At 34.4% G+C, this 11,670-nt stretch overlaps 1 protein-coding gene across 1 annotated transcript; it reads right to left on the reverse strand.

Annotated features, from left to right (window-relative positions):
• Positions 1–5,343: 5,343 nt before the first annotated feature.
• LOC146148520 (magnesium transporter MRS2 homolog, mitochondrial-like) lies at positions 5,344–8,964 on the reverse strand. The gene is made up of 8 exons (XM_083387597.1): positions 8,849–8,964; positions 8,587–8,717; positions 8,042–8,158; positions 7,153–7,315; positions 6,801–6,883; positions 6,303–6,420; positions 6,067–6,180; positions 5,344–5,780 (listed from the first exon to the last, which is right to left on the reverse strand). Exons 1-8 carry the CDS (start codon positions 8,855–8,857, stop codon positions 5,364–5,366), a joined length of 1,152 nt encoding a protein of 383 aa, XP_083243723.1. The 5' UTR covers positions 8,858–8,964; the 3' UTR covers positions 5,344–5,363.
• Positions 8,965–11,670: the final 2,706 nt, after the last annotated feature.

Here is an 11,670-nt window from a genome sequence, read left to right on the forward strand (position 1 = left end):
ATATATTCAGCAATTCACTCATAGGGGTCATGTGAAATATGACATTATATGGTATTGTACCTTAACAATTTAAAATTTGCTTCCTTATCAGTTTCGAAATTTGGTACTACACACGTCGGACATGGGACAGATAGTCTTACTCGAGTTCAACTTCGCAGCCCTGCTGTGATCTAACATCTCATTTACGTATCTTGGGAGACGCAATTAAACCTAAATTTTTTGCGTTAAAAAATCGTATCTTGATAAAACAGGATATATAGGTCCCGAACAAACGCCGAGAATTTCTACTAGCGATGCCTTAAGGTTTAAAAAAATGCATGTTTCGGAAATATCCTAAATAATTTCATATACTGCATCAGAATATCGGATTATAAGTAAAAAAAGTAGCATTGTTATTGCATATTATTCTAATATTAAAACAATATTTCGCAACATTTATAAGAAAATAATTTAAAACAGAAAAAAATAAAAAATTAAGCAAGGTCGAATTTTACACGGTTGAATGCTCACCAAAAGATAACGCACAATGTTAATGTACCCACTCGATTGGGCTCGCATGCTGAGGATGGGTCGTGACTTTTTATTGAAATTATGTCAATGTTACTAAATCACTGACACCCTGTCACCGATTAACTAACACCCTCGGCTATAACCGAATACTAAACACCCTGTCAACGATTTATGGATACCGTTTATTTTAGAGCTTGGCTACAGGCCGTTATTAGACACCCATGTAGATAGGTGCTTCAGTCACCAGTGCTAACCTTATTATATGCTAGGCTAGGGGTCGGCAACCTTTTTCTAGTCGCGGGCCAAACCCAAACTCAGAAAGGTCTCTGCGGGCCGCACAAAATGTTAACTAAGAATTGTGTTGAAATGTTAGTACAACTGTGAATCAGGCGGGCCTCGGATCATTTTTGCACTTAAAAACGTGTTTAATTACATTTACGGAGATAGTAAGGTGTTGGCGCTAGCTCAGTGTTTGTTAACCTTTTTAAGTGAAGGCAGAGCTGGCGAGCGAAGCGAGCGCGATTTTTGGGGGGTATACCGGTATTTATTTTAAATTCCTTGCATGTTTTAATTACATTACTGAAATAAAAAATGTTAAAAACTATATGTCCAATAATTTTTAATACGTATTCCGTTTTTCCGCTACGCACTTGGCAGCCTTCCACGGCGCAACAGTAAAAAAGCTGTGATCTAGTTGGAAAAACAGCATCAACGTAAACAAAACGGACGTAGTCTATGAAGCCATACGCGCGAAGCGCGAAAATTTTTTGAATTTACGTAATTAAAATAGTCAAAAATTATTTGAATTGGACTTGTGTCTATATAGTTTGTCATAGAAGCGGCGGGCCGGATGAATTACATCGGCGGGCCGGATCCGGCCGCGGGCCGTAGGTTGCTGACCCCTGTGCTGGGCAGTTGAAGTTGACAGCCTACAGACCATAAGACGTATGAACACTGTGGTTGACAATAGTGCTAATTGCCTTATTTACTGTCTTTAGGTGCTAATTGCGTTTATTACTGTCTCTAGGAATGTACGTTAATATCAATAATATCGCATCCTATCCTATACTGGAGTTGTCATACGTCAGGATTATCCCTGGCATGTCAGGGAAGTTGGTGTTAAAATTGGCGTCAGGGACAAATGGCAAAATCTGCTTATATGTTCGGGATTTAAAATATATATATGGCCAATACATTCATAATTTCGAAAATGATATTTGCTAATACCAAAAGTTGTTTAAATTTTTGTACTGTTTAAAAATAGCTTAAATATTCATAGAGAGTAACTTGCGAGTACAAATAGTATTCATTGTTGCAAATATCGTTCATTCTTACGCTACACATTAGGCTACCAATCTACCATGCTGTTTAATCATTTTGTTTACGCTTTTAAAAATATTTTTTTGCTAATTGCGTTTTATTTTGGTAGGCTCAGTAAATATTTTTTTATTTTTGTACTGCAAGTTAAACGGTAGCTAACCCTAAACAAGCAAGATTGTATGTTTTTTCTTTATCAAATATGCAGTTGCAGGTAAACATCCATTGCCTACCGCTAAGCCTATTGTGAAAACACACTTGTTTTGAGTTGTTTAAAGTCTAAATATTTGGCTACAAACAATTCATTTAAATGGGAAGCGGAAAGTGTAGTTTGAAACCCAGGCACATATATCTATGTTTTATACAAAGGGAAAAAAAGTCATGTCTGGCCCTTTTTGTTAAAATCGGATAAGCTAGAATCCACCGTGCGTCTGATTGCACCATCGAGAATAAAAATTTGGGCGTTATAAAAAGGCATTTTTCACGCAGCACGCCATTGTTTCACATATTTTAGTATAAAAAATACGTCACGTTTGAACATAACTTTCTGACTTCATTCCTGAGGTTTGTTTTAGATTATTGACCTTGACTTGGCCAACGCAGCCGCGGTAAATTTGTCAGGGATTTCGTTTTAAAATATGGCAACCCTATCCTATACCGGGTATAGTATACCCGATATGAAGTGACAGTACGGTACTCACCGATACTACGTACGGGATCCGATCCGGTATTAAATTGAAATAGGAATTTCAAGCCGTCATCGAACGCAACGTTTTCTACCTTAAAAGGTTAATCAATTAAACAATAGTCGGGTAAAAATCCATTGAATACGGTAGGCCTACTAATATGCTGAACGCTAAACAATTTTTGGCGCAATAACCTTGAAAAAAGGCCTGTGATTGTTTTATTTTCATATATTTTGCTTTTATGACAAAGGAATAACGTCATTTGGTATCGGATCGCATCGTTCCGGCCCAAAGCATAGGATATCGGATAAAAATTGTCAAGTATCAAACATCCCTATTAGTATTAACCAATCTCAAAAAGTACAACAACTCAATCCCCGATTCGAGTTTGTATTGGCCAACGAGAAATGTTAAAAAAATGATTTCGGATTGATTTCGACGACGATGACCTCGTGGTAATTCAACTAGGCCTACATCTAATACCATATAGGCCAGATAATATTCTACACAAAACAAATCCCTAAAGTAGCCAGGCGCGGATCTATGAATTTTGTTTGTGGGGGACATGTCAATTTTTTCAGAGATGGCGTCGCAAAGTAAAGTCACAAGGTTACATCAAACTTTACGTCACAACGTCTAAACGTAACGTCATAACAAGTATAACCTTCAAACACAACACAGTTCGTTTATTTGGTTAAAGATTTAGATTGGGCAGGTGTTACTTTCAAAACAAAAGATACAACGACGCAATCGATTCGCGCAAAACGGACAACGCTTTTAAATCGTTTAAGTTGCACAAACTTTTATTTTAGATGTTGCGGCGTACGAAGCCTTCGGCTAAAACAATTTTATAAAAATAGGCTATTGTAATAACATAATCAGATTCGCATGTAGGGTGAAAAAATGTTTTTACAAATGGGCTCAAAATAATATTTTTTTGGGGGGACATGGCAACGTTGCTAAGATATTTTAGACTAGAGAAATAACCAGATTCGCGCAGAGCAGGAAACAATTTGATTCTATGCTTAGTTAAAATAGGCCAAAATACATTTTGGGGGGCCATGGCCACGTGTCCCCTCGGATCCTCCCCTGAAAGTGGCGTAACAATAAATAACAATAAAAAGTCCTTACTTAGACAAGAACGTGCGGTCTTAAAGATTAAATCCCCTACTAAACATCATGTTGCATTATATTTCATGATTGAACAATAAAACGCAAAGTTTAAAAAACAGAGTAAGATTTTTAGATTTTACTCTGTTTTTTACACTTTGAGTTTTATTGTTTATATGCGCGTCAGCGGAACTGTGATCGACAAGCAGAAACCTGCGTCCAATGGTTTTGGATTCCTCTAAGATACGCCCTTCTAGGATTGACGGACGTGCTGCGGCGCATGTTATGGGACTTCGACATCGCTGTTAGTACAAAGCGTTTTACCACTTTATGTTAGTTGTTGTCGCATTCAAACGACTCAACCGACGTCAACAACGCAAATTAAGGCGTAGTTTATACCATTACGTGCGGCGATCGTCCTATGGTTTACATTTGTGAAACATGGAGATCGTATACGGCGAATAAGTTCGCGACGTAAAGAACGACGTTAAAAAACTTTGGCGCTGCATGCGTGCAAATTTAATCACAATATTAATTTTTAGGGTGGTCTGTTATTGTGAAAGAAGGCGAGTGTCATACAACTTACAAGACTGTTTCGTGAAACCTATAGGATATTCACCAGCGGCCGGATACCATAAATAGAAAAACGGATATTTTAATTCGAGCTCCATACAAACAGGTGTTGGAAGATAACAACTATGTTGTGCCTCGTTGCCCTTACCGCATTTGCTTCTACTTTTTTGGGTCGTTTTACTTTGCGTGGTGTTGAGCGTAGTGTTAAACCGCCCAAAATTAATTAAGTTCATCGCCTTGGTAAAATAAAATTAAATGTTGCCAAGTTAATACTTTTATGTTTAATAGTTTCTTGTGTTGTGTTTAGCTATGCGGAAATTAGGCAGAGTTCGAAAAGCATTTATTTAATTTAAAGTAACGGTTTTACAGTAAGCAATTTTCATTTTTAAACAAGTTGGCGGGTTTTCGTACGTTGGACAAAGTTTCGGCGTGACCATAAAAATAAAATTAAAGTCATCTCCTTCGTAAAATACAATTAGGCTACAGTAAATGATGCGAAGTTAGGATATTAAGCTCAGTGTTTTGAAAACAGTGTGAAATTATAAATCGTATCAGTAAATTTGCGAATAAGTTTGACGGTGGGTATTTTTAGCTTCGTGTTGGCCTTATAACACCGGCTTTAGCAAAGTTACTCTGGTATTTTGTCAAGAGTTGTATATAACAAAGTGTATAAAAACGTAGTGCAGCTTCAATGGCGATATGCGTTTGCGTCTCTTTGCATATCAGACGAATTTGGCACCGAGAAAAAATATCATCAGTCTAACAATTATTGCTATCACACGGGCCGAATCTGTAACATACTTTCATTAGGCGGGATTACCAATTTTTTGGCAATTACATTATGGGACCTACAGCGTATTTGCCTTTAGTTGGGGTTGTGGTACGGTACAGGTTATCCCCAAAATTATGTTGTTAACCCTCTAAAAATTAATAATTATAACATCCCAAATACGAAAGTAAAAACAGACCAATAGAACCGAATGAAGAAAAAAGCTTAATGTTTGTAATACCGCTTTACGATGTCCTTTCGACGCCAGATTGACCAGCCACGAAAACGTCTACATTTCTGTATGCTTTATCAATAGAGGAATGCAGCCTAAAAAAACAGGAAGTCTTCCAAAAAATGGAAAACACATTTAATAATAATAAGTACCAGAAATATATTTTTTAACAAGTTACGCGTAATAATGTCCAGTTGAAAATAGTTTTATGTCGAGAAGATGCATGGTATAGACGTCTACCACTTAAAAGACTTTGCGTTGAATCACACGAATTACTAAGCAAAGGCCTTAATCTTTTTCCACCGGGAGGGTAAAGTCTGTAATGCGAAATTATCGGTGTATCGCAATTGTTTCGAAGAGTTATACAATTCCCAAGCGCCGGCGGCTTGTCGCCACCTTTTCTAAGACCCGGAATAAATTCGTCCATTCGAAACAAGTCGCCGTGTATAGGCCGAATGTGGTTTTGGTTGAATTTAATGGGTTCAATTACACCATGGATCGATTTGTTAGTTGATTTTTGAACTGGCATATTTGAGACGACGTCTCCGAAAGATTCTTTTCCATTGTCAAATCCATCATTATCCTGTCAAAAAATTGGTAAATATTAATAGAAGCTTTCAACGCCTGATTCTATTTTATCTAGATAATACCGGTTGCGCCAAGTATAACTAATTCTAATAAGTGGCAAAAAATGGACAAATAAAAACTACAAAGATCTATAGACCATCTGGCAGTCTTCCACACAAAAATAAAATGATAACATTGCCAATCATTCGCACAACCGTGCCTTTGTTTTTTTATTAAATTTTTATTAGGCCTTAAACTATCTTGACCACAAATTCTGTTATTTTTTAAATCTTACTACAAACCTTGGAAGACTTTTTTCCAGTTGTACTTCTTTTCAAAGTTCTCAGCATATATTTCCACATGATTCCAGCTCCTCCGAACATTAGGGCAGATACTGACCAAAATGCCAAAGGGTTCTAGGTTAAAACACAAATCAAAGATAAAAGCATTTTCAAATTCAACATTTGGAAATTTAACCAATAACAAATATAGAAATATACAATATCTCCAAATAAACAAAATGTATTCATATTAACACCTCTTCCCATGATGATTCAAGGTTCATCCCAAATGCCATCCCTAACATACCAAACAATGTGCAGGAAAACATTCCCATGGTTAGCTGTAACTCGAGGCGCAGCAAAAGATTGCGGTGGCTAAACATAGTTTTTTTGCTAATTTCGAAATTGATTAATACAAACCATATCAATCAACAAATAGAGAAAAATCACACAAGCATTTTTACTAATTTTTGGCCTAACATTAATTTACTGTTTTAAACTTTTAAAAACTAGAAAATTGCATTCATTAAAAAAAAGATAAAATAGAAGCAATAAAATAATATTTGTAAGGACAATATTAAGAAGCTACCTAGCCCTTAAATTCACTATGAAATCAGATCCCTTAACATAAGGAGTACTAAGGTTTTCTTCCTTCAACTGAAATGACAAAAACAAGACAGACAAAATGTAGTTCAGTTAAATTTTGTTTAACAAATAGTTGAATAACTGGTTTTATGAAGTTACTAATACAGTACCTGTCAAGGTTTATTAAAATGGCAGTATTTGAATTTTCTATTGATTCTTTAAGTTCCATTACTTTGTTGCTGATATCTTCTATCTAAAATCATTGTTTATCAATTTTAAAAGTAATTAGTAAACTTTTATATATATATAGTTGAACTATATGTTTGCGATAAAAAAAATACATGAGGTACACAGGAAGTCTGGGTAGCACAAACTAAAATAAGTTTCAAGTCTGCTGTAAACCTATGTTTTAGAAGATAACTGAGGTAAATATGCTGGACCTCAAAAACCGCACACACAAAAACAAGTATGATGGTAAATAGAAAACCTACAAATTCTGTAAATTAAATTACTGAATATTACATCACGCAAGAATGAATCGAGCAGCATCTCCATTTCATCCTGAAGATTTATTTTGTACTTATGGTCAATACGACGAGGAGCAAAATTATTATTGGTATAATTATCAGATGAAATGCCTGAATCTTTATCCAAAGGATTAAAAATATAGGCATCGTACAGAGACCTGAAAAATATAGATAAAAGCAAACAATACTCCAAAGTCATTTTAAATGCATTCAAAACTTCATTACTTTATCAACAGTAATTAGGTATATATATCAATTTTTAGAATAATTTGTTATTTGCATATTTTTTAAACCTTTAAATTAATCAAGTTCATGCTTTTTATGCATACTAGTTAAAAGGCCTTGCCTGTTTGCACAATAAAAACAAACTTGCCCCTAAAGCATGCTAAGAGAAAAAAATGAGCTTTGTATTTGTGCTAACATGGAGTGAATCCCTGAATGTTTAGCAACTTGCCATTGATATTAAGTACCCAATTATTATAACTATTTTATTGGTGATTCTGCACATAACTAAGCGGTAGAAGATAGAAAGTGTTTCCTACCAAGCGATTTTTGATGGTCATACACTAACAAACAAAAACAGGTAATACTTATTTATAATTTAAACTATTACTACCAAAATATTTTAAGACCAGATATATTTATTGCATTTCAACTTCCTTCTTTTATTTTGTTAATGAAAAATGTATTGCTTAAAATAGCATGACTAGGTTTTATTTGCAAAACTTACTGATCAATCTTGGATGCTTTTACTTATAGGAAATACTTTTGCAGCTGATGTTATGCCAACTCAAATAAACTATAAGATTATTCAGGTTGAAAGTAAAAAAGAATTTAATGTTAAAACATCATTTGGGTTATTGTTATAATTTTATATTTCTTACCTTTCCCCCTCTCCAAGATCAATGCTGACGCAAAGATCTCTTATGTCATCATCACAATCTAATAGCTCATCAATAATTTCACATAAATCTCGGACAAGGGTACCAAATGTATTTAACCTAAAATACAAAATACCTTCATAAATAAGCCATATACCTTAATATATATTTCATGTGTTTTTAAATCAAGAGAACATTTTCACAAATTAATTTTTTTCTTTTTTTTTAATACAAAACAAATATTTACTTTTCAGAAACAACAATACACGGCTTCCTTTTTTAGTTTGTTTAAAGTTTTCAACAAGCCTTCATATTTGATAGTGAACAACAGATCAGTTGTTGTTCATGTAAGCACAAATTGTTAAAGCAATGTACAGCTGAGTTACGAATATGCTTGGTATTTTTTTTTCAAAATTCAAATATTAGGGATGTATGATTTTTATATGTAACACTTTTTAATATAGCCCTACGTGTGTCCCATTAGACTCATTATAAGACCCCCACCAGGTTGTAACACCCAGTTTGGAAAGCTTTACCACTACACATACCTTGCACTGCTTTTAAGCAAAACATGTACCAGAGATCTGTCAACCACTAGACTTGTTGGGTCTGTGAGCACCGATAAAAGTTGAGTGATGTCTGGTGCTATTTTTTCTAACGTTTCAGACAAATCAGAAACCTAATCAAAGTGTTAATGATAAAACAGTACACTTTACACATTATCAATGTATCTTTAAAGTAAATTCAATTAATCATAAGGTATTTTTTTTAATAAACTAGATTTTCGTCAAATTTTAAAAACCAACTTACAATGTGCATAAATATTGCTTCAATGGCTTTGTACTCAAAAGGAAGATTACTTGTATACAAAGAAGTGCCAGTTAGTTGTTGAGGTAGATTGTTCCAAAACTTAAAAACTTTGTCATTTGTCACGTTTTTTTGTGGTTCAAATAAAGAATCAATTAGGAGTACTGCATCAGTGCAAATGATTGCTTTCAAGCCCTGTACATAATTTGCCTTTTAATCACAAAAACAATCACTTCCACTGGTATTGTTGCATGTGTAATAAAATATTTTGCATCTAATAAATGTAAAGATAAATTTGAACACAAACACACACACATGATGAAAGCTTGTCTTTCTGTCTAGTGTGCTCTGTCTTTTCTGTCTTTATAAAAAAAAAAATCTAAAAAAGACAACACATATAGGACAAAGCAACCCTAACAGCACCACTAAATAGGATTATGAAATGATTTCACCAAAATTAAAAGTTCTTTATTTATATGGAAATGCCTATAGACCAGGGGCGGGCAACCCTTTTAACACAAGGGCCAGTTAGGAATTTAATGCTTACAGGAGGGCCGCACACCAAATAAACACTAATTGACAGTTTCAGCTTTTACTAGAAAAAAGTACAAGCGAATATGAAATATCATAGCAGACACACATGTCTGTGGATGTTCAAATAGAAGTTAGTGAGAAGGCTGATGTTGGATATTTTGAACCAACTTGTCAATGTTTGGTTCCAGGCCAGATGTGCATAGACGCAAACTATTTAACAGCAATAATTCAAAACCAGCTGTTAAAGATAACATCTCAGTCAATATGCACGGCAAAAGTCGTAGCAGACAAGTGTAATTGTTGCAAAACAATTCTTTATCATACAAACGTGACACAAGTAAAACTTTATGAATAAAGATTGTTTTGTAATAGATGCTTTCCATTAGAGTTCAACAACTGCATTAGTGTAGCGGTGTAGCCTATGGGTTACATTGCATTTTTTAACAGGAAACTGAAAGAGCCAAAGTTCCAACATTGGTGCACACAAAATACCCTTATTTAGCGACGTTGCCCGCCCCTGCTATAGACCATTTACACTGAAGCAAGTATGGAAGTGCAAAACATTGGATTTAACAGAAATAGGATATTTTATTAACTAGAGTAGTATATATCAAAAATCAATAAAACTGAATTTACAAAAAAACTGACCTTAAATCTGACAATTACTTTACGATTTCTTACGGTAAGCATGTTCTCATGCTGAAACCTTAAATCTCTCACAGTAAGACCAAGTTCATGGTAAAGTGATGACTTGGATACCTCTGAAACAAAAAAAAAATAAAACAACATTTTTTTTATATATCAAAGTCACAACTCACAATATTTAATAAATTTAACAATTGTGCTCTTTGTGGATGTTGCAGCAAACACAATGCAACACTTTAGAAAGACATCAGTCTTTGACTATATCTGAGGTTTGTGCTCACCAAATATGGTTTATTTCAACATGACATGTATCGCTTATATTTGCTGGAGTGTCTGTTGATATAACAACTTAAACTGCATATAAATATTAAAACCAACAACATCTTTATATATTTTACCACCTAGTGGTGATTACTGAGCTATAGTATGCCTCCTATCCATGTTAGTTTTTTTGTGTGTGTGTTTTAATATCTTTACTTAAATTTTTACACTGATGATTGCATAAATGCCTGTAAGAGTGAAATGATGATTTTATTGAGTTGTGTTACAACAAAAGTGGTGGTAGTATAAAAGCAGACTTTCAAAAAATAGAAAACTACAATCATTTTGAATACATAACTATTATAACCTTATTATGTTAAATCATTGGGTGCTATTAGTTAACCACAATCACTTATATAGACTTTCAGGTTATAGAGAAAGGCTTGCGATATCCACAGCAACATGTCCGGTGCTTTTTGTTTCTTCTAATGCTAATTTTTTAGTTTGTGGTGTTAGTTTGTTTTGTTTGCAATTCTTCCTCCGGCAAAGAATGCATGGAAACCCTAAATATTGGAGAAAGAGGCGCTGGTCTAGAATCCTACCCCAATGCACAATAATGGGGTTTCCGTGCGGTTTAGCATCTGGGTTTGGGTGAGTCAAGCGTTCTTATTATGTAATCAATATAATAACCACACCAAAACGCTAACCGACACCCTAACCCAAATATTGAGCCTAGATTTAATAATTGTTTGAATGCTGTGGTAGGAGTCTAGACCAGTGCCAAGAAAAGTGCTATTAATGTAAACTGCGTAAGTTGTGTATACACCAGATTGGAAAGCAAGGCCTGCGTGGGGGAATTATCATCAATGATGTAAAACGAAAAATCGCTCAAACATGCAAAACTTTTGTCTCACTAACGGTTTTCAATATAGTACTTCATTTTTAGCAATGCAAATTTTACAAATACCGTCATAACAGCTGCGCAAATGTGGGCAGAAATGTTATTACAGCCACGAAATTTAAGCTGCAAAATCGTCTCCCCAGTGCAAAATCCGAAGTTTCAAATCTGGTGTATACATGGTTACAATTTAAGATACACACATTTTTGCGTACCATATGAAGTTTTTGTTCCTTCTGCAGTAATACATTGCTAAAAAACAAAAACATAACAGGTTATTATTCATATATAGACATCATATATATATTATGTAAATGAATTACCACATTGAACTTGAGAGCTTTCTTGGAAAAACTAATTGGGGCTGTTGTAGAGTTGGTTCGGTTTTGGTTCAGAACTGTAACAGCTAAAACAAAACATATTTAGCCTGTTTTGCTAATAACATGTATAACATTTAGTTTTATTATTGCCCAAACAATGAAAAAAT

This window comes from Ascidiella aspersa, chromosome 4 (genome assembly GCF_963924565.1).
Source record: "Ascidiella aspersa chromosome 4, kaAscAspe10.2, whole genome shotgun sequence".
Taxonomy (NCBI): Eukaryota; Metazoa; Chordata; class Ascidiacea; order Phlebobranchia; family Ascidiidae; genus Ascidiella; species Ascidiella aspersa.